The sequence below is a fragment of the Sinocyclocheilus grahami genome, unplaced genomic scaffold (genome assembly GCF_001515645.1).
Source record: "Sinocyclocheilus grahami isolate Dianchi unplaced genomic scaffold, SAMN03320097.WGS_v1.1 scaffold97.1, whole genome shotgun sequence".
Lineage (NCBI taxonomy): Eukaryota > Metazoa > Chordata > Actinopteri > Cypriniformes > Cyprinidae > Sinocyclocheilus > Sinocyclocheilus grahami.
Window position 1 is genome coordinate 1,731,728 of NW_015505276.1, and position 24,461 is coordinate 1,756,188.

Sequence of the window (24,461 nt, forward strand, 5' to 3'; positions counted from 1 at the left end):
AGCAGTTCTGTCTTAGCCAGGTTGAGTTGAAGGTGATGGTCCGTCATCCAACAAGAAATGTCTGTTAGACAAGCTGAGATGCGAGCAGCTATCGTTGGATCATCAGCATGGAGTGAGAGGTAGAGTTGAGTATCATCAGCATAGCAGTGACATGAAAAGCCATGTTTCTGAATGACAGAACCTAGTGATGCCATGTAGACAGAGAAGAGAAGTGGTCCAAGAACTGAGCCCTGAGGCACCCCAGTAGCTAGATGCTGTGACTTGGACACCTCACCTCTCCAAGATACCTTGAAGGACCTATCTGAGAGGTAAGACTCAAACCACTGGTGTGCGGTTCCTGATATGCCATTTTCCAATAGGGGTGACAGGAGAATCTGGTGGTTCACCGTATCAAAAGCCTGAGATGCCATTTTCCAATAGGGTTGACAGGAGAATCTGGTGGTTCACAGTATCAAAATCAGCAGACAGATCCAGCAAAATAAGTATAGAAGATTTGGAGGCCGCTCTTGCCAGTCTTAGGGCTTCAACAACTGAAAGCAAGGCAGTCTTGGCCGAATGTCCACTTCTGAAGCCAGATTGGTTCCTGTCCAGGAGGTTGTTCTGTGTGAGAAAAGCTGAGACTTGGTTGAATACAACTCGTTCAAGTGTTTTTGCAATGAAAATATAAAATTTTAAATATATTTATATTATTAAATATAATTTATATTAAATTAAATATATTTTAATATTATTAAATATTAAATATATAATATAATATAATATTGCCTCTAAGTTTGACTAGTTATCAATGAATAATGAATCAAAATATCTATTGACTGATATGCAGAATACACTGAAATTGGATATAAAATTTAATACAGAAATTGGATACACTGAAATATAATATAATATAATATACACACAGCACTGTTGTGCCTAATTTTAACTAATAAATTAAACTAAATATTAAAAAAATATTTGGAAATTGTTAATACAGTTTGATCTCAGCACCTAATATGTTGAATAAATCTAATCTAATCTAATCTAATCTAATCTAATCTAATCACTCTACTCTTTTCTCTAAAATTATATCAAAATAAGGACAAAAATGTAAAAAAAAAAATATATATATATATATATTTGTATTTAAAAAATGTATGTATTTTATATATATATATATATATATATATATATATATATATATATATATATATATATATATATATAATACATAAATAAAATAAAATTCATACATACAAAATAAAAAAAGATTAAAAAACATTCTGCATCCTTGAATTTCTGCATTCTATTTTCTACCCTAATTGAAATTCAGGACCTGAATTGACATTTAAAAGGCAGTTTAATTCTGAATGGTGCATGTACCACATAACCCTACACTGTACCATGGCAGAACCATAGCATATTTTTGTAAGGGTACACATGCTGACAAAATCTCTCAAATAATGCTCAGTAACTGAACAGAAACACAAAAGTGTAGATTTAACTGGCATTACCAAGGAGTGGAAGGCATTTGCTGCAGCATGTGGGGCCAGACCACATATTTCCATATGTTCCAAATATTTCCATATTTTTCAGTCTCTGTAACACACAGTCGTGTTGGTATTAAACGTGACTAAAGCCTCTTTAGAGATTGTGTGTATTGTGAACGGGCACACACGCTGCTGATGGAGTGAGACAGCTGCTCTTCCTGAATGGAAAACAGCCCTCACTCCCCAGTGCAGTGAGTGAGCTACAACCATTGCTGGAGTCTAATTGAAATGAGTTGGCTGCTTTACACTGGCGTACTTTTCATCAAGATGTTTGGGCTTCTTATTGTGCATTTGTTGGGAAGAGTCTGACTGTATGGCTGCAGTCCATGATGGTCCAACATCCTGTGCCAAAATCAAACTGAACACTCTTTACTATATCTATGTATGTCAGTAGACATTTGTCAGAGTAGATTTGACTAGTTCTCTTAAACAGTTAGTCCCTGCTGATATAGATGCCGTAACTACACTGTAAATAGTCTCTTATTAGATGAGGTGGAGTAGAGGGGTACATTATGATCAATCTGTCATACTGTCTTAAGATGTATGATTGAACAGATTGTACTTCTCTCAAAGTCAGACTCATCAAAATTGTACTGGCATGTATTAAAACAAATTGTATTTAAATGTACTGTATAAGATTATTTACTTTACTGTTAAAAAGATAAGCTAAAATGAAAAATAAAACACCAACATAAATACCTAATACAGGTACCCCCAGGTACGATTTTTTTTAACTCACCAAGGCTGAATTTATTTATAACATAACAACATAATATTGTGAAATATTCATAATACTGTAACATAATACATAGCATAACATTGTGAAATATTATTACAATTGAAATGTTGAAAACAGTTGTGCTGGTTAATATTTTTGTGTAAACCATTATATGTTTTTTTTCTCTTTTCTTCAGGATTAATACACTGGGGAAAAAAATAGGTGTAGAAACAATTTTCAGTTACACTTTATTTTAAGGTGTCCTTGTTATAGTGTAATTATACATTTAAGTACTGAGTAATATTAATAAACTACATGTACTGTACTTACTATATGGTTAGGGTTAGGATTAGGGTTTAGTTTAGGTTTACTTGCAGGTAATTATATATAATTTATTGGTATTATAATAGTAAGTACATGTAACATATGTAACAAGGACACCTTAAGATAAAGTGTTACCCAATTTTCACTTAGAAATCGGTAGTAAATTTCACCATTAATTACGAAGAAATGTAAGTAATACATCGGATTAATCATGAAAATGGAAGTAGGCAAATAGTATTATCTTCTAAAATGCACACCAATACTCTGTTTTATTTGCAATTTTGAAAAATCATTTTGTATAAAGTTCAAAAGAACAGCATTTATTTGAAACAGATATGCATCAAATTAATGCATCATTGCTGAACAAAAGTATAATTTTCTTAAAAAACTGAATGAGTAATGATAGATGCTGCCATGTCTCTCACTATGTTTCAGAGTAAATATAATGGAGATCTGTGAGCACAAATGGTACAGCAGAGAGGAGCAGGTCAGCATTTCCCAGCCTCTCATCATATCCTCTTTATCCCAGCATCCACATAAAGCAAGAAAACCAGTAGCTCACTTCAAATTAAAGTTTTTATCGACTGCTGGTGAATAAAGATAAACTGCTGCCTCCTCTTCAAATATGTCCTGTTAGCACTTTAGTAATGCACACATAATGCACGAATAACAATTGAAGTATGAAATATTTAGATGGAGTGTGTGAATTAAGTAAATTACTTTGCACCCTCAAGTGGTTCTAAATGATATTGCATCAATTTGCCTCCGAGCCACATCCACTCCCAATGATAAACACCACAGTAGCAGATGCGGTTCAGTATAGATTTGCTCTTACAGCTGTTTTACATTTAAAGTGGAAAAAGAAGACTACATTTTATAAACCAAATAGAAACTACACACAACTATGTATTTAAACTTTCTGCCCAAGTACCAGAATTAAATAAATAAGTGGTCCCACAATAAATGCACAAAGTCAAATTTATTATTATAATTCTTTTAATGCAGGAAATAGAGGTCTTCCTATTCCTGAAAAAAATGAAGAAATGAGAAATGGCTGTTTTTTCCTTCCTCAGCAAATCCTATTTTCTTCAGAGAACAATTGTAACATTACATAAAGAAATGTTGTTCTTCTTAAAATAGGAGAGGCATTACGGCAGCAGATAAGAGTTGTTGTCCATTGCAAAAAAGGCAGACAAGAATATGAGGATATGCAGGCAGAGAGAATGCTCTTTTATAGGTAAAGACAGGGCTTATAGTCATGGACAATAGTCATAAGTGAAGAACTGGCTTGTAGGAAGGTAAATTAAATTGGCCAAAGCTAATAGCAATTGGAATTTCAATTGAATTGACAGTCATTACAGTCACACAACAGATGCTCACAACTGCTTCTACAACGCGCTGCCAATAACAGTAGCCTACTGGTTACTTACTAACTAACTACCACACATTTCATCAAATTTACACACACTGTAATAAAAAAAATGTTTCAATAAAATATTTTAAAAATGCTACATAAAAAAAACTTGTTAACCCTGTAAATCCTGAAAAATCTAATCTACATATAGGTATACAGTATATTTTCTCTATATTTTCTCATTGGGTTCCTACTGTATGTGTAGGTTCAGTAATTTCACTTTAATGGTTCTTTGTATTGCCACTGAAGTGAAATAACTGAACATAAACATAAGAGCCTGATAAAAATGCTCATTTTAGAAGAAAATGTCAAAAGGCACTTAAAGGCTTTTGCATCTGAACTCTTCTAAAATCTAAAAGAGGTTTGCATGTAAGCTTTTTTTAATCATATTTGATACATCAGGCCTTTATTGCTCATATTGTCTGATATAGGAGAATATGGAGATCAAATTCAAGGAGGAAAAAGACACCTCGGTTTTATTCAGAGGCTCAAGCAGAGCAAAATTTGGTGCAGTTGCTGATATTTAAGTATGCATTATGATTTTAGTTTGTAAAGGTAAATCAAAGAGAATTTATGAGTATAACAGACTACTTACATAAAATGCATATAAATATCAGCTGTCACTTTATATCTCCCAATAATATATCTTAGCAAGATTACATTTAAATGCTTACTTTTATGATCAAAGCTCTTTAGTTTTTATTGCGGGAATAGTTTAATGCAATGCAATGATGATTGAGAGATGAACTAATAAATGTTTCTCAAAAGCCACAACCTGAAGGGGGGCACTTTTACAATGACAATAAAAGGCCATCAAACAGATGTGGATCATGTACTGCAGGTTTTTTTAGCAAACTTTTGATCATGATATTTGTGCTTTAAATATGATACAGTGGGCGTTATAGTGTTTTTTCACCTTACCATGTACAGTGAAAAATTGTAAATGTTAACCTTGCATTATATGTAATTTAAAGTAACATACTGTAAAATGTGTGGTTTTTGCAAGTAAAAACTATGAATTACCAGTAAGAAACAGTAGGGCATTCCTAGAAGCTTTAATTTAGTGCTTTACACATACTGTACAACTTAACACATATTAAATATAATTTATTTAGACTACTGATTATTAATATATAATATTACTTGCTTTAAATGCAAATTAGTTATGCATCCAGTTTACTACCCCAATCCAAATTCGGATCAAATACAGGAATTGAATTCATGCTGGTTATGGCACAGATTCAGTACTCCAATTCCCCAACACAGATGCTCAACAATAGTCACAATGTGTGAGTATGAGCCAGCATGTGGAGCTGTGGGAGCTGGATAGGTTATTGGGTCCAAGCAGATGATTGCCCAATTTCCAAAATGTGGCATCCAGCATTCATAACAAAGAAAATCCCACAAGAGAGCCTTTCATCAGCCACCACACTGTGACAAAAGAGACCATTCAAATTCCATATTAATTTCACAGTATGCATAAAGTAATCGAGCTGAATATTCTGCTTGTGTTTGAATTGTGCCATTTATTTATTTATTTATTTTTTTCATTTCAAATGATTTTTTTATTCAACAAAGAATCCTGAAAAAAGTATTACTGTTTTAACAATGACAATAATCAGAAATGTTTCTTGAGCATAAAATCAGCATATTAGAATGAAGACTGGAGTAATGATGCTGAAAATTCAGCTCTGCATCACAGGAATAAATTGCATTTTAAGATATATTACAGTAGAGAGCATTTATTTGAAGTCTCTGTGTGCTTTTGTTCCCTGCAGGAGTTTGAAAATACGGAGGGGGAAGAGGGCCAAGCTGACCTTTCCACTTTAGCCTCCCCCAGCTCTCAGAATGACCCCGAGGTTTATATCCTGCCCCTCACGGAGGTCTCACTACCTGTGTCCAAACAGCCCAGCAAGTCATGTAAGAATCTGCACGGTTTTGGTCATTATTTATTTATTATTCACAAAAGGAGATGTTTTGAATAATGCACTGACTGTTCTTTTCCATGTATTGAAAATGCAAAGCAATGCAATTGAAATGGAATGAGTGTTGGTCATGGTGACAATCATGAGGAGGCATGTTTTTAATGGAAAACATGATTTAGATTAGACCTACTGCCTGTGTTAACTTTGGTGTTTATAGCTCATCACTGTAACACATTGCAAAGAAGATTGCTGGTTGCATTTTTGTAATTTTTTCACACTACGCTGATATTTGTCCTTCACATTCCTAATTGGCTTGTGACAGGAAGAATAAAGAACAGGACTGTGCCCATTGTGAACGGGTGGTTCTGGAAAAAGAGCAGTGGCCTTGTTTATGTTCTCACAGTGCAGAGAGGGGTGGAGACCGAACCGTCTCTGGAAGCAGAACACACATCTGTCAGTTGCATAATGCGCGTGAGACCGGCCCAGAGGACTCCTGGCATGATGGATGCATGTGAACTGGACTGCAGAAAGGAAAGGAAGTTATCAATGCATGGAAGCACTGGAGAGTACATATGGAAATGAAGATGTTTTTAACAGCAATATTACAACAGATCTGAAACAGATGCGTCCGAAAACCAAATCAACTGTAGATTTTCATCTCTTTAGAAGATATTGATATCTTAGTAGTGCTTCCTAAGGCAACCAACAAGGGCTTATGCACATATTTTAGGTTGAAGGTTTTGTAAAACACATTACTTATCAAGAAAAGTTTTTTTTTTTTTAAAGAAATGTATACTTTTATTCAGCAAGACTGCATTATATTGATCAAAAGTGACAGTAAAGACAGTAAGGTTATAAAAGATTTTAATGTCAGCGACAATAGCCCCAATATATAGCGCCGCTGCGCTTCGGGCATCCAAAGATCGAGTCCCAGCTTGCGGATCTTTCCCTTCCTGTCTAAATACTGTCCTGTCGTAATAAAGACAAAAAAAGGCCAAAAATAGCTCTTCTTTTGACCTTTACTTTCATAAAATAATCCTAAAAAAATTCATCACAGTTTCAACAATGATAATAATAATCAGAAATGTTTCTTGAGTAGCAAATCAGCATATTAGAATGATTAAAATCATTTCTGTCATGACAACTGTACATGTACATGTTAATGTATTTGGTCTTGGCGGAATAGATCTGCTACGTTGCTGCTGCGGCAGAGCAAGTACCGAGACTTGCTACTGCCAATACATGAATAAATTGCATTTTAAGATATATTACAGTAGAGAGCATTTATTTGAAGTCTCTGTGTGCTTTTGTTCCCTGCAGGAGTTTGAAAATACGGAGGGGGAAGAGGGCCAAGCTGACCTTTCCACTTTAGCCTCCCCCAGCTCTCAGAATGACCCCGAGGTTTATATCCTGCCCCTCACGGAGGTCTCACTACCTGTGTCCAAACAGCCCAGCAAGTCATGTAAGAATCTGCACGGTTTTGGTCATTATTTATTTATTATTCACAAAAGGAGATGTTTTGAATAATGCACTGACTGTTCTTTTCCATGTATTGAAAATGCAAAGCAATGCAATTGAAATGGAATGAGTGTTGGTCATGGTGACAATCATGAGGAGGCATGTTTTTAATGGAAAACATGATTTAGATTAGACCTACTGCCTGTGTTAACTTTGGTGTTTATAGCTCATCACTGTAACACATTGCAAAGAAGATTGCTGGTTGCATTTTTGTAATTTTTTCACACTACGCTGATATTTGTCCTTCACATTCCTAATTGGCTTGTGACAGGAAGAATAAAGAACAGGACTGTGCCCATTGTGAACGGGTGGTTCTGGAAAAAGAGCAGTGGCCTTGTTTATGTTCTCACAGTGCAGAGAGGGGTGGAGACCGAACCGTCTCTGGAAGCAGAACACACATCTGTCAGTTGCATAATGCGCGTGAGACCGGCCCAGAGGACTCCTGGCATGATGGATGCATGTGAACTGGACTGCAGAAAGGAAAGGAAGTTATCAATGCATGGAAGCACTGGAGAGTACATATGGAAATGAAGATGTTTTTAACAGCAATATTACAACAGATCTGAAACAGATGCGTCCGAAAACCAAATCAACTGTAGATTTTCATCTCTTTAGAAGATATTGATATCTTAGTAGTGCTTCCTAAGGCAACCAACAAGGGCTTATGCACATATTTTAGGTTGAAGGTTTTGTAAAACACATTACTTATCAAGAAAAGTTTTTTTTTTTTTAAAGAAATGTATACTTTTATTCAGCAAGACTGCATTATATTGATCAAAAGTGACAGTAAAGACAGTAAGGTTATAAAAGATTTTAATGTCAGCGACAATAGCCCCAATATATAGCGCCGCTGCGCTTCGGGCATCCAAAGATCGAGTCCCAGCTTGCGGATCTTTCCCTTCCTGTCTAAATACTGTCCTGTCGTAATAAAGACAAAAAAAGGCCAAAAATAGCTCTTCTTTTGACCTTTACTTTCATAAAATAATCCTAAAAAAATTCATCACAGTTTCAACAATGATAATAATAATCAGAAATGTTTCTTGAGTAGCAAATCAGCATATTAGAATGATTAAAATCATTTCTGTCATGACAACTGTACATGTACATGTTAATGTATTTGGTCTTGGCGGAATAGATCTGCTACGTTGCTGCTGCGGCAGAAACAAAATATATGAATATACAGAAGCAGAAAGACCTCTATGACCATATATGAATGTGAAAATATTAAGTAGTTTTCAAGATTGTTTTCATTGTTTTCAACACTGATAATAATAATAAATGTTTCTTGAGCAGAAAAATCAGCACATTAGGATGATTTCTGAAGAATCATGTCACACAAGTAATAAATTACATTTTGAAACATCAATCAAATATCAAAAATTAAATAGACACAAACTTAAAATGTAACCATATTTCAAAATATTAGTTTATATTGTATTTTGGGTCAAATAAATTCAGCCTTGGTGAGCATAACAGACTTCTTTCAAAATATTAACAATGCCTCTAGCATTTTTGTAGCCTAAACACCAAAAAACACATGATGTTTATTAACCTGATTCAGTCCCATATTAACATTTTCCCCCCAGTCTGAACAGTAATTTGAGGCATAATGTGTCTGTAACATAATTGAAAGTGCCCAATATTGTCTGTGTCCAAATACACTAATTTTGGCTCCATTGTCATATGCCATGTGATGTTTACTATGTAGAGAATAAATGAACAAGTCCATTTTGGCCACATTGTTTGAACAAATGCATCCAATTTCATTACCCTCAAAATGACAGCCAGTCCTAAAGATCAGGGGCCTCATTTATAAAATGTTGAGCAGAAACCATCAACCATAAAATTGATTTTACGATCATCTCTCAAATAGGCGTAGGCCTACATGTGATTCATAAAATGAACGTACGTACAGAAAACGCACATACGTGTTTTTCAGATGTGAAATCTATGAATCGCAAACGATCTTGAACTTGCACGCAACTGAATGGTTTCAGCTCTCTGCCTTGTAAACGACTCCTAATTAATGTCATTAGCATGTAAAAGATCACCAGTCATCATCCAAATTCTTTAATTTAGAACAGCGAGCTGCAAGAACAGCTTACATTTTAAATAACCTGCCGTACCCGAACAAGAAAAAGTGCGTACGTCTGCTCAGACCCTGACGTGATGTTAAGCACTTTTCCACGTCAAAGCCAGTTTTTTCAAATATGAGCGTTGGCGTGGATTTAAGCACACACACACTCTAAGATCAAATCTGAGCGTATGCACGTTTTATAAATGAGGCCTCAGATCTGAAAAATAATTACCACTTAATTACCACCTAATAACCACTTAGGACACCCGAGAAACTGCATACCAATGCAGAAAACCTTACCAACTACATAGGAACACCCTGGCAACTGCTCAAAATGCCTGGCCACAACGGCAGTAAGTTTTACACAGGCAGACAACATTAACATGTTCTTCAGGAATGATAAAAATGTACTACAGTTGATTTTGCATCAAGTCAAATCCAGGCACTCGGTGGCTGACTGTGGAAGCTGGCGGTGGGAGAAGCCGTGCACGTCAGGTTTTCTCCCTATGACTCACGCTCTCTTGTCTGTGTAGAGCATCAGGGGAGGGTGGGGGAGACAGCGGGATGCTGGCTTGAAACACAGGCACAGATTGGACAATAGAATTTTAGGAGCCAGCCAATAGCTTCTGAACTGTTCGTCGCCCATGGTTACGGCCATGTGATTGGTCCAGGTGTTGCAGAGCGAGAGGGTAGCACTGAGTCCCTCGTGATATTAAGAAGGGCTCGGTCATGGTTGAACCGCTCCCTTTCCGTCCTCCCCCTCTTCATCCTCCTGCGTGTTGTATTAATGCAAAGAGCCGGAAATTAACACTTGACTGAATGCAATGAAGTAAAAACCCCCACATACGAATGTCCCTGGTGTTTTTTCACTCCCAAGCTACATTTACAGGTTTTCCTTGACATAAGCTTCAGTCTGGAAGAGGTTGAGCATGGAGAATCAGAGAAAGAGGGGATCACATTTATGGCCCTAAAATGCCTACTGTAGACATTTGCATTGTGCTTATTCAAGTAGCTGAGACTTTTATTCAAAGCAGCTTACAGAGCGTTTAATGCAGATTTCTCAACTCTGGCACTCAAGGTCCACTGTCCTGCAGAGTTAACCTTCATCAAACTCACCTGTCTATAATAACCTTGATTTGCTGGTTGTTTAGGGTTGAAGCTAAACTCTGCAGGACAGTAGACCTCGAGGAACCCACAATATTATCATTACTAGCACCATGCTCTACCAGTTGTTGAGCTATAGGAACAAATCCTATATCACTCTGTCACTTTATATAATTGTAAATGTATACATCCCAATATAAAGTCAACATGAAATGGAAATTGTGGCCTTCAGTTCCTCCCTGTAGCGTTGTGCATCTGAGTGAAATGGTTTCTCGATTGAGAAAAAATGCAGGATTTAATTTTGTCCATTGGAAATTGATAGGACTGTTTTCTAATCACTGGGACTGCATGTAAATTCTTCAAATTAAATATTAGTAACTTTTTCCATTATGGATAAATTATTTCATAGATACTTTAATTTAGCAAGAAGTTAAGCAAAAATTGTTTATATATTTAATAACCATGTGGTAATGCCAACTTTTTTTGTTGTGATTTAGCAAATTAAATTATAGTATTTTAAAGCTACCACATTTGATTAGATTAAGTTGTATTTTTATCCTGATGGACAAAAGATTCAAAAGTAAATTCTGTGTATTAAATAAATGTCATCTGTTCAAAAAACAACTTCACATTATGCACTTGACCGAACAACAAAAGACAAATCGGCAAAAGTTGCATCGCTAAATTTTTATTAGACAAATTTGAAGCTGTTAAAATAGCTTAGCGTTCTGCCAAACAGCACTCTTTAACAATAAATTCATGCTCATCTTGACTTGTCCACTCCATGTTCTTTATCTTTCTCTTAGATGTAAATAATACATGCCATCCTTCCTAATATATATAATACGATTGGCACATTTTCTCACAATCTACTTTTGCATAATAAATACTGTAATTTAGCCAACCCTGTTTAAGTACCATGCTAGTTCTATACCAGAATCAACACCATCATACATAATGTACAGTTTCTGACAGTTTGTGCAGAAATTCTTTGGTTATGCAAACCGATTGTTGCAGCAGCTGTCTGGGTGGCTGGTCTCAGACGATCTTGGAGGTGAAGATGCTGGATGTGGAGGTCCTGGGCTGGTGTGGTTACACGGGGGCTGCGGCTGTGAGGCCGGTTGGATGTACTGCCAAATTCTCTGAAACGCCTTTGGAGACGGCTTATGGTAGAGAAATGAACATTCAATTCACGGGCACCAGCTCTGGTGGACATTCCTGCAGTCAGCATGCCAATTGCACGCTCCCTCAAAACTTGCGACATCTGTGGCATTGTGCTATGTGATAAAACTGCACATTTTAGAGTGGCCTTTTATTATTTATTATAATAACTAATAATACATACTGTAATAAAAAATGTACAGTATGTATATTTTCTCTTCCATATTGGAAGTTCACATAATAAAATTCATCTTAGCACTTTTGAAATCCCCTTATCCATTTAAGTTGGCAATTTTACTCTGTCTGAAGTCTTTTGTCGACATATTAAGTAGAATTTATTTTCTAGTCAATGTGCAATCGTAGACTAGTCTAGATTTTCTCGTGCTGCGTTTTAATGCATTTTTAACATGGCCCAGGGCTGCTCTGGGAATGCCAGGAGTGGGACGGGAATGCACAACTCACAGATTCCACAGAAATCATATAAAAGGCCAGTTCAAGTCTGCTAAAGAAAAGAGAGATAGTTGTGTGTCAGAAATGGGGGGGTCATTGCTGTGACAATCCTGGCTCTGAGTGGCAGAGAATGGGCCTTGTGTCTGGGCTGGTACTGCTGAGCGGCAGAGAATGGGCCTTGTGTCTGGGCTGGTACTGGGGTACCAGGCGTTGCTGCTCTGCGGACAAAAGCCACAATGTAACTGAGGCGGGGAGTGTGAGGGGCTGGAATGAGAAGCTTCTGGAACGCTGCAGAGGAGGAGAACAGTTTAGTGCATTAATACAGGGATGGGTCTGTGAGGCGCACACATGCACACTGTGAGACCTGCTGGTAGCGCAGGAGGAGGTGTGTGGGGGGCTCGTGTTAATGACAGAGGTCTTTCTGCTGCTCACAGTGCTTTATTTGTTTACAATTGCCTCCATAGTCTTGCTGAAACAGACAGAGGGAAGGGGGCAGAGGAGCGAGGGTTATTATGTGCTCATGGCATTGCCTGCGTGAGCAGACGCATTTGCCATGTGCCGAGCTGCGCTGCGGACATACATCCATATCCTGGTGGGACACTTGGCACTTAAAACACCGATCTCAGCAGGAGCCGCTAGGTTTACCGCAGCTTCAAGTTGAGTTGGCTCCAGCTGTGAGTTCCAGCCGGGTGCATTATGGGAATGTTGTGGGACGCAGTATCTCAGCGCAAGGAGATGCGCTCTGTTTCTGGGAAGGGAGACAGACAGGGCTGCTTTCTCAGCTGTCCGAGGGCTTGGAGGGTTAAACCCCTGGTGTGTGAATGGAGACATGGAGAACCGGAGAAGAACGGCACCTTCATTCCACTGCGTCATTGGACCTTCATCCTACGGTTTCTTGCCAGACAAAGAAAGCCGCACTTCGTCTGTATATTCAACATCTGAGCTTTTCTGCTGAATTATGATGGTTCGAGGTGGGACCAGAGTGTCTAAAGTTTTGTGTCAATTTTCTTTCATTTTAAATCCTTGATGAGGTAGTTTAAGATAGCCATGGTTCTTGTGGGTGTGCCTCCCTGGATATTGCGCACTCTTTCTTGATGTTTGCCCACTTTCAAACCACGCATTGTGCATTCAGTTCATCCATTTGTACGCCAAGTCTGAATGTATGTTTTCTCTCTGTTTCCCTCAGTTCAGCTGCTGAAGTCTACAGATCTCGGACGCCATAGCCTCCTCTACATCAAAGAAATGGGACAGGGCTGGTTTGGCAAGGTGAGGCCTTTTATAACTCAAACAATACCGTAATGTGGCGCTGAGAAAATAGCAGTGTTTTTTGAGTACCCTACTCTTTGGTTTGATATTGTACACAGTACAGTGTATGCAAAATGTTGTCGTAATCTCATTATGAGCTACCGTTAAGCAAACAGTTAACAGATAAATTGCACATCAAGTGTTCACTCTCTTTAATTCGGTGCTGCTAGTTTCACAGGTGGCAGGTGTGAGCCATGTTAATGTGCGGTTTGGGCTGGCTTTCAGGTTTTGCTGGGGGAGGTGAATGCTGGACTCAGTACCACACAGGTGGTGGTTAAGGAGCTAAAGGCCAGTGCCAGTGTACAGGAGCAGATGCAGTTCCTGGAAGAGGTCCAGCCTTACCGGTACACACCTTTCCTCTTATCCCATTTTTTTACTCATCTTATGCTGTATGCTAAAACATATGCCATTTTTTGTCAGTACATCTAATTTGGAGGCACAAACTGAAGCAACATTAACGATAGCTCTTATTTGGAATGTGTAACTAAACGGTTTCTCATATGAGCAGTGTTTTGATGTCTGAGTGTGTGAATCCCACAGGGTGCTCCAGCATCCAGCCCTCCTGCAGTGTCTGTCCCAGTGTTCAGAAATCACACCCTACCTGCTGGTTATGGAGCACTGCCCCCTGGTAAGCCACTGAGCACCAGACGCTTCACTCACCGTCTTCAGTGCATACTCTGAGTTGGTCTAATGACCCTGTAGAGTCTCTACTATCAGTCAGCAATCTTCTTGACATGAAGTGCCATTTTTACACTATATCCATTATTACACAATGTATTGAAGTAGCATCCCCTTTATTTACTAAGTATAGTTTTGAGAACAAGAAACTACAAACCGCATGAGTTTTTGAGTCCAAGTGGCTGTGGTGGGGTGTTCAGTTGACCCTTTTTTAAGCCACGCCTTCAAAATGTTGACCAATCTGAGATTAGCAACTCTTACCATAGCGTATAATCAGACTTTTGTTCTTTTCTCATTTAAGTCTATGGAGAATCTGTGGCTTTGGGTTTTGGGTTTTTAAATCCAAAATATTACAAAATTAAAGTTAAAACTTTGTTGCCAGGTCACCTTCAGTATAATAGTGACATAAGGAACACAGAGAGAATGCATGTAGTATTTGACCACTTTCATGCTGTGTATTAGACGGTCACCCTCATTCACAAATGCACAAGCAACATCTATAAGAACATCTACATTTTCTCCAAGTAATGTTAATACCATTCCTACAATGTAATCTATTTATTGTTTAATATGTACTATAAGTAATGATAACTAAAGATTTCACAGTACCATAAGGAGGATGTTGTCATAACATTAAAAACAGCTCATCAAATTAGTTTTTTTTTAGATTGTGGTGTGTCTTGATTCTGATTTCAGTTTTAGTAGTTTAATCACTATATGGCATAATTCAACAATGCAATTAAGAAAAACAGCATTGCTTTGTTTCATTCCAAGACAGAAAAGAATAACATTCCCTCCATTTTTACCAATTTAGGAGCACATTTAACTGAAAAACATGCTGTTCACTGACATTTCCTATTCATTTCTGTAAAGCTGGTCTGAGCATCCAAGGGGGATGGTGCTTAGCATAGTGTTAATTATACAGCTTAATGCTCCCTCTGCTGGTCATATTAGAAATTGTGCATTTGCACAGTTACAAACTGATACAGTGGTACCAGAATTACAGTTGCTCACTATAACACAAATTAGCATTATTGTGCTGTTCTTAAGAATGCTGTTTACTTTATACAGGGAGATGTTAAAGGATATCTCCTTAGCTGTCGGGCAGCAGACTCAATGACCCCTGACCCTTTGATCCTTCAGCGGATGGCATGCGAGATTGCTTCTGGTCTTCTGTACCTTCACAAACACAATTACATTCACAGGTGAGGATCCACTAACCTTTGGCCTTTTCCCTGCATATTGATTCTCTCTGTTATTTTTCAGCCCGCCGCTCACTGGACGTCCAGCTCTGGTGTCTCCTGGCAACAATATCCTGGTGCTGCCTGAGTACATGTCACAGACTCCAGCATCAGTGATTTTGTTGCTGGGGGAAAACCCCTTGCTCAACACACATCATCAATTATTTGTAAGTCACCCATGAAGAAAATGTGAGGTGACACTGCAGACTTCGTTTGTCATGAATGTTTGCCAATGACAGGAACTATAAATGATGCAAACATTGCTCCACTCTGTCCTGTTCTCAGTGACCTGGCCCTAAGGAACTGCCTGTTGACCTCAGAGCTGGCAGTCAAAATCGGAGACTATGGCCTCAGCCACAGCAAATACAAGGTGAGTCTATGAAGGCTTTTATGTTAGCAGCCATGCTGATGCTATTATTTTGATGTTGTCTCAGTATTTCTTTTTACTGAATATCAGTGCATCCTTTCCCTTTGTTAGGATGACTATTATGTGACAGCAGATCAAATATGGGTTCCTCTACGCTGGATTGCCCCAGAACTTATTGATGAAGTCCATGGCAATCTCTTAATAGTGGACCAAACCAAGACCAGCAACGTCTGGTGAGAAATAATTCAGAGAAAAACACTATGGAAGAGGTTCTCAACCTTTGTATTAAATTGCAATGTTTATTGTATTACAATTTTTTTGCACAATTTTTTACAGGAGGATAAACCTATATATAAAATATGCCATGATATGTGCACTAAAACAACCTGAGCGCAAAGATGAACTCAGTATTACAATCAGGATGTTGCAAATTTTGCAAATGGTGAATGCAGAACTAGCATGCAGAACTTATTCAAGAGGAGATACACATGCTTTCAAGGATAATGCTGTGCTTTGACAAGCTTTAGCACAAAACACAAGCTTAGCAACTTTCAAAAAGGTAACATTTATAATAAAAAATTGCAGCGTACAATATCCTGAAGTATATTTCTTAATTGTGTGAAAAATTCCTACAAACTTTGGAATAAAAAAGGCATAATCAACAAAAAAGCTTGAGAACCTCTGCCCTGTGACATACTATAGGCTATATGGAGAAAATTAAGCTCCAGACTTTTTGCACTTTCAATAAATTTCAGACCAACAGACGCTTTGCTGTGTCTTATGTTTCTGTGTTCTAATTATTATAATTTTTTTACTTTGCAGGTCACTAGGTGTGACGATATGGGAGTTGTTTGAACTGGGTAACCAGCCTTACAGGCACTATTCTGATAGGCAGGTTTTAACATATGCTGTAAAGGAACAGCAGCTCAAACTGCCAAAGCCCCTGCTGAAAGTGCCTCTGTGTGAACGCTGGTGAGTCGTCTCACAAGTCCAAATCATCATTATAAGCCACCCATCCTGTTCTGCCAATCGCAATCACCACATCCAAACCAATCAGTGTTCCCCTCCAGAGACACACCCACTAATCACTTTTCTTTTAAATACATGTAAAGCAATCAATATCTTCCAACTACAGGTGCCTCCACCAGTCACTGCCATTTCCTCTGGCAGGACCAACAAATCAATACTCCTCAAATCCAGTGTGGTCAATCATTAATTTCCCCCTCTGTAAGGCCATAAATCATACATTTATCCAGTTCTGGAAGCACACAGTCATTCATTTTACCCCCACACACTCCAATCATTGTCCATTTAATCAAGAGCAGTCATGCGTACAAGTATACCACTCCATTCCCCACAGGATACTAAACAATCAGTGACCCTACTTTAAGACTGCAAGGCTACTATCATGCTAAACTGTCCATATTTCAAAACATCACAGATGGGTTTCTGGCTATCATCCATACTAGCATCCATTTTTAAGTACTCATATAACAATAAGATAATAGAGCATTGATAATAGAGCAGGGGTCTCCAACCTCCCTGTTGAAAAAAAACAGCATATGCTGGTTAGGTATGTTATGAAGCATGGCTGCTGGTTTGAGCTGGTCCTTAGCTGGTCATGAGCTGGTTTAAGCTGGTCCTTAGCTGGTCATGAGCTGGTTTAAGCTGGTCCTTAGCTGGTCATGAGCTGGTTTAAGATGGTCATGTGCTGGTACTAAGCTGGTCCTGAGCAGGAACTAGTTGCTTAGGAACAGCTTAGGACCAGCACATGACTAGCTAAGGACCAGCTTAAACCAGCTCATGACCAGCTAAAGACCAGCTTAAACCAGCAGCCATGCTTCAAAACATAACTAACCAGCATATGCTGTTTTTTTCAACAGGGCTTGCTCCTGTAGAGCTACTGTCCTTTTCCAACCCTGTCATTTCCAACCCTGCTCCAATACACCTGCCTGTAATTATCATGTAACCCTGAACACCTTTATTAGCTGGTTCAGGTGTGGATGGAGCTGAAATCTACAGGATGGTAGCTCTCCAGGAACAGGGTTGGAGACCCCGCTAATAAAGTATTAGCAAATTATACTAAAACATAGTTTTTGTCCCTATTCTATTCTAATCCTTTACAGTCAACCAGTGGTGTTTCTCATAAATTTTAGTTTATAGTCTAAAATATTTGCTTTTCTGTTGTGTGTGAGCAGGTATGAAGTAATGCAGTTCTGTTGGCTGCAACCTGAGCAGAGGCCTGTTGTGGAGGAAGTCCATCTCCTGCTAAGCTACCTGTGTGCTAAGGGTTCAACTGAGGCTGAGGAGGACTTTGAGAAGCGCTGGAACTCTCTCAGGCCAAGTCTGGGCTCCAGCAGCTCTCACAGGACACCTGCACCTGAAGTAGCCTCTTCTACTTCTTCTTCATTTCCTCTACTTGAACACTTCTCTTTGGCAGACAGCTTCCAATCTGAGAATGGGGATGATATATTGACAGTAACTGAGACCAGCCAGGGGCTCAACTTTGAGTATAAATGGGAGCAGGCACGAGCTGAGCAGCCCTACTGCTCCTCTTCAGCTAGTGGACCACTGGGAAAGAATAATCCCCATTACCAGGATGTGTATTACCCTCTTAGCAATTACACGGGTAGCTGCAAGGGTGAGAGCCTCCCTCTTGGGGTTTCTCCATCCTACTATGAGTCAGACCATCCAGGTGTGGTTCCAGTGCTAAGTGCACACAGCCCCTCAGTAAGTAGTGAGTACTACATCCGCATCGAGGAGCCAGTTGAGTGCAACATCAACTTAGAAGACACCAATCTTGATTACAGCCCAATACTTGAAGCCAGCAACAGTAGCTTGTCCACTACAGGCAGAAGGAGCCCCATTGGGTCTCAGCCAAACACCTACTGGTCAGCAGCTAAAGAACCCAACAGTAATGATTATGATTCAGATAGTAGCCTAAACATGGATCCACTCCAAAGAAGAGTTCCAAGCTCGGTAGAGATAAACCAGTCAGAAGTTTATTTTTCTTCCAATGACAGGCACAATTTACAGTGTGAACAGTCACCAAGTCAAGCAGGGCCAGTTGTTAATTTGATAAGAGGGCATGGTTCAGACTCTTATCAGCAGAGAAGAGGGTCGGGAAGCCTCTGCCATAGACTGGAGGTGGTAAAGGAAAGCCCACTTAGAGTTTCAGTCTCTCTTAGTAGTCCCGGCTTGGCACATTGTGACCCATACCTTGAGTCTAACCAGAGAACTGTAGAAAGAAGTATGGCCAATAAGGCCTATTATGACATGATGGGCCCCTTAGAAAAGAGCATGCCCAGACCCCACTACATGAGCATTGATATTGATGCCGGTGATGGCCTTCTTTTGGGCAGGGGGAGTGCTGATTCAGAAGATGATGAAGATCTGTTTTCTCAGAACATGTTAACTAATTGGAACTCCAACCACTCAGCAAACAACAACAGTTTAAGTGATCATACACAAGCTGTGGGTTTTCGAGATGCATACCTTGATTTACGTCACCCGACACCCTCTTCTCAAGTCGGGAATTTGAAATCAAGAGCGCTGAAGACAAGCAACAGTTGCACATATTATTCCATCGATTCTCTCAAAGACTCATACATGGAAGCCACGGAGAGTATGCCCACCGCTAGTAAACCTCACGCTGACTCAGAGGGTGGTGAATACCTACATTTAAGCCCTGAAAGTACTCAGGATGTTGAATCATCTTCCAAATGTCATTCTGTCACAGAAAGTCAGCCTATTCATACACTGCAGAAGAACATTGCTCATAAACATATCAAAAACAATACATCAGACTTCCATGTAGGAGGTTGCTGCAGAATGAATCCATCAACTCTTCCATCAGAGCTGGTAGTGACTAAAGAAAACGTGTTGCTTGAGACAAGGATATCCCCTGCACAAAAACTGAAACTTCGGACAGACAGTTCTGCTGGAGTTTGTGTAAAAATGGTGTCACGCCCTACGGATCTATCTAAGACTGTCTCAGAGTGTAGCCATTTGACAGACGGCAGAATGGTGCCCGACCACTCCAGTATCAGTCTAGTGGAAATTAATGACTGCAGCGATGACTGCATGGACACCCCCTCTGGAGTATTAGCAGATTATACCTTGGACTATGCAGAGGTGGGCAATATTGACCTAACTCTTAGAACACTGCAGAGAGAGACTGGCTCCAGACACTGCGAGGACACAATTAATCTTGCCTCTAGCAGCAGTCCATGTGAGGCTTTCAGCCCTGATAGTTACCACACGTCCATTCAGCCAAAATCCTTAGACAGTGGCTATGACACAGAGAATAATGAATCCCCAGAGTTTATCTTGAAAGACCTTGAAGGGAATCCAGCCCTTAGCACTAGTGTAGAATCAGACGAGTGTGACATGTTGCTCCAGATGGATCTAGATGAAGATGTCAATGTAATGCTCCTGCATCCATCCAGCAGTCATCTACCGCTGATCAGCCTTGGTGAGAGGAATCAGTACAGAGACTCTGCTTATTTTTCTGACTATGACATGGAGAATGACAAGAGCCCCAGTGAAGGGGTCCACATGTTCTTCAATCGCCAAGATGAGGATGATGCCTTTGACCTCAAAGCAGAAAAGGAGGGCTCAGAAAAGACATTTGGGAGAGAGGGATGTAGCATGGAGAGTGAGAAAGGAAATTACATATCTGTGCCAAAGGACAACAGTGATGCCCTTAATGATAAACAATTGTGTCTTAAAAAGACAAACCCAATTCTCTGTCCATCATCTGCATCGGTTCCAATGATATCTATGCTTTCGCCCTTTCCTCCAGAGATGGGGGGTTGCTTGACCAAGGAGTCAACTCCAGATGATGGTATTGGGCTGGAATCTGATAACTCTGGAGAGGAACCAAACTCTGAATGCTACTCTTCAGCAGTGTCTGAAGGCTCTTCCACAACACAGGAGGCCTCAGGTGTGGAGGAGCAGGTTAACAGAGACACCAGAGATTTTTCCTCAGCAGAGTCACTAGGCTCAGACTCTACCATAGTAGACTTCAGTGGGGAGATAATCCAAGCAGAGGAGCAAGAGGCCTGTAACAAAGTGGACAATCCGGAGCTTCCAAGGGAAGGAAACAACGAGGAAATGGAAGATTCAGTGGAGGAAGGTGGCATAGGTTCAGCAATTTCAAAACCAAAGCGTGATGAATCCTTGGAGAATATTCTTCCAGCCTTGCCAGAAGACCTAGATGTTCCAGCTCCACTGGGGAATGGAGAGGAGGTGGATGAGGAGGATTCAGAGGATAGTGATGAGTCTGATGAAGAACTTTGTAGCTACAGCATACAGGAGCAGAGTGATGAGAGCGATGAAGAGTTCCCTGTGGTGCCTGTCGTTGTGAGCGATCGTAGCAGTGCACGGCATCTACGCAGCCTCCTCAAAATGCCCTCCTTACTTACACAATCCTTCTGCGATGAGCTGGAGAGCAAGAAAAAAGCAGTGTCATTCTTTGATGATGTCACTGTGTTTCTGTTTGATCAGGTTTGTAGAATTATATCTTGTAGTATTGAGGTAGTGCTTTAAGAAGCATGTTATTTTCATTTCAGAAAAATACATTGATTTGTGCAGTGTTAATATGACTCACAGCCTGTGTCTTGCTGTGTATCGATTCAGGAGAGCCCCACAGGTGAGCTTGGGGACTACAGTTTTCCTGTGGATGAAGAACCCAATGGCCAGGCTTCAGAGGGGGAGCTGCCACAACCCCAGGATAGGGTCACTACCCCTGAGGAATCACCAGGAAGGAATGTCTCAGAAGAAAGTAAGTGTTCAATAACAATTCCTGGGTATTTCCTCTTGTTTAGTGACATTTCACAAGCCTCTCACCCTAAACAGGTGGGGCATTTCAGTGGCAAGATGATTTTCCATTGATTCAAAGCCCTTCAACATCAGAACCTAGCTCTGAAGAGATTGCTACACCACCCAACTCTCCCGTCAAGTCTCCAGATGAAAAACCAGCACCACCGCTTTCCCGATTTAGTGTCTCTCGTTTTTCCATTACGCATGTGTCTGACTCTGACATGGACTCCATTGGAGGTCAGTTCTGCTAACATAGGCTACGTTTACACTAGGGATGCACCGATACCGATACTGGTATCGGTACCGGGCCCAATACTGTGCTCCTGTACTCGTACTCGTTAAAATGCCCCGATACCAAACGCAGATACCACACAGCATGTGTTAAGTGCCATATTCAGAAACATGAAACACCGACAACAGAACAACAGACAGCAGAATGCAGTTATTAGAGATTAAGGATGTCTACGAAGTATATGTATGCAATGAATATAATGTTAAACATTCAGTATTTACTGTATAGCTGATGTGTGCAAGCTGATAAGCAACACACGCTGAGTGGATTGAGTGCGCGGCGGTGCAGATGCGCGAGCTTGTCGAGTGAATATACCTTTCTCACAGACATTACTGGAAAGTTTGTAGTTCGGTCGGATACGTCAAAAACAAGTAAAACAATGCACAAGTTACTTAACGGTAGGGGGAGAGAGAGAGAGAGAGAGAGAAATTCTGTTGTGTGATCTTTGATGTTCACTCACTTAGCACACGCATCATTTGGATTAAAACTAAATCGTAAAAATATGACCATTTGTAGGGGCATTCACTATAAACGTCATTTATTTTTAACCTTAGGCATACACGACTTTCTGGCGAAAGTGAATCTAGCAGCCTGTGTATAATGCGCTAGGCTGCACTACTTGTTCCTCTCATTCTGCACCAGTACAGATACGTGCACGCGTTACGCGTGTTTTGCTTGCTTGGGTGTTTCTGCATTATATGAGTGGCTTTGGAAAATAAATCGCAGCACGTTTCCGATGAAAAAAAAATGCAACTTCTATTTCTGAAAATATCACAGTTAGGAGATTTATAACGAGTGGTTCCCTGCATTATTACAGCAAAGTGCGTGATTACAGTACTAAGCCGCTGCAATGGAGCAGCTCTAATGCTATTAAATTAAAGATGATGTACCATAGAGCAAAAAAAATCAACAGTGAAAGTAACAAAAACTTGTAAAATACATTTTATTGGTCATAATTAAGTGTGAAAATAACCAAAGGATATACAGTCAAACCAAAAATTATTCAGAGACCAGATTACATTTTTTATATTTTTTTCCTAGTGGGTGCAGGACACTATAGTTCATTTATGTAAGTGAGGATAGCAAAATAAAGTAAACTGTGACAAATTATACCCAACATTTCTTCATACAGTGGATTACCAGTAAAACTGATAATTGAACTGACCAAAAATTATTCAGACCGAGTCTGGGGAAAAAAAAAAATTGAAGTTCAGGTTTGCATGAAGCTGGGTGACAGCATGCCCAGGAGACTACAGTCTGTCATTAAGGCTAAGGGTTGCCCGTCTAAGTATTGATAGTTGTGTAAATACTAAATACATACTAACAGCTGTCTAATTTTTGGTTGATTGTAATCTATTACATACCTTTCTGTCAAAGTTATCTAACATTATCAAGCTGAATTTGTTCTGACACAGTTTAACTCTGAGTTCTTGTTATATTGTATTACCATTTTCTAAACTATAGCGAATAAACTGTGATAATGTGAGAAATGTTGAAGGTGTCTGAATAAATTTTGGTTTGACTGTATCTATTTGATAGATGAAGTTAACCAACTAACATTATACATGCTCTTCTGGTTTCTGTACCCAGTATTTAAAATTTTTACAAATGCAATAAAAATATTGGTATCGGTACTCGGTATCGGCAAGTACCAAAAATAAAAGTATCGTATCGGGCGAGTACTGGAAAAAGTGGTATCGGTGCATCCCTAGTTCATACTGCAGGCAAATGTGACCCAAATCTGATTTTTTGCTCACATGTGACTCAGATCTGTTTTTGTCATGGCAGTGTGAACAGCACAAACCACATGGAATCTGATCTTTTCGATTCCGATTTGTGCCACTTCCTTATGTGGTACTAAATCCGATACAGGTCGGACATTTTGCAATGCGACCGCAGTGTGAACAGTCATGTCGGAATTCATGCAAATTTTACGTCACTCTAGATTAGGGTTGGGTACCGAAACCCGGTACCAATATGGCACCTGTACCTATGTAACCGGTATGCACTAGAACAGAATCAGAACGCAGATTTCGGTGCCTCATTTCGGTGCCATGCCTGAGCGATCGATTGAAATATTTGTTCTCTTGTTCTCCGAAACGGATGTAAGCAGCATCATCACCGGCACCGCACGTGAAAAATAATTTCCAGACTGAGAAAATGCACGTGAACTCAAGTCGGAAAGCTCTAATAATACAAATCCAACAAATCTTTGTAGTAACGCGAGTGTCCATGTTGTTTTCCCATTCTGACTTCAAAGCACTGCACGACTCTGCAAATGAGAACATCCGAGGAGCGCGTGAATGCAGCAATTACACTTGCTCTGATGGCAGCAGGTAGATACCGCTAACTAAGCTAAACATGCTTACATTAAAATGCCTAAAGCTAAACTTTCCTTGTATTCACATTTCTAAACTTGTTGTCCAACAAAAGAGAACATTATAACCTTTTTACTCCACAACACCAGTCAAATGCTTCCTTTTGTGATCTGATGTGGCTTCTTGTCAGAATGAGGCAGAAAATATGTTCCATGGG

General features: G+C 39.5%; 2 protein-coding genes across 3 annotated transcripts in view; one reads left to right on the forward strand and one right to left on the reverse strand.

The window, feature by feature from the left end:
- The window catches only part of LOC107587956 (serine/threonine-protein kinase LMTK1-like), a 55,939-nt gene that overhangs the window by 27,904 nt on the left and 3,574 nt on the right, over window positions 1–24,461 (forward strand). Inside the window, exons 3-13 of one of the 2 annotated variants that reach the window (XM_016275935.1) lie at window positions 5,764–5,905; window positions 13,407–13,486; window positions 13,751–13,869; window positions 14,066–14,153; window positions 15,275–15,408; window positions 15,730–15,814; window positions 15,923–16,044; window positions 16,634–16,783; window positions 18,010–21,319; window positions 21,452–21,596; window positions 21,671–21,871. In XM_016275935.1, coding sequence (XP_016131421.1) covers window positions 5,764–5,905; window positions 13,407–13,486; window positions 13,751–13,869; window positions 14,066–14,153; window positions 15,275–15,408; window positions 15,730–15,814; window positions 15,923–16,044; window positions 16,634–16,783; window positions 18,010–21,319; window positions 21,452–21,596; window positions 21,671–21,871 — 4,576 coding nt within the window. Of the gene's footprint in view, window positions 1–5,763; window positions 5,906–13,140; window positions 13,192–13,406; window positions 13,487–13,750; window positions 13,870–14,065; window positions 14,154–15,274; window positions 15,409–15,729; window positions 15,815–15,922; window positions 16,045–16,633; window positions 16,784–18,009; window positions 21,320–21,451; window positions 21,597–21,670; window positions 21,872–24,461 lie in introns of those variants that run through there. The other variant, XM_016275934.1, reaches the window with a different exon arrangement.
- LOC107587957 (brain-specific angiogenesis inhibitor 1-associated protein 2-like) overlaps window positions 1–24,461 on the reverse strand; it is a 45,649-nt gene that overhangs the window by 3,201 nt on the left and 17,987 nt on the right. The gene's annotated exons all lie outside the window — the stretch shown is intronic.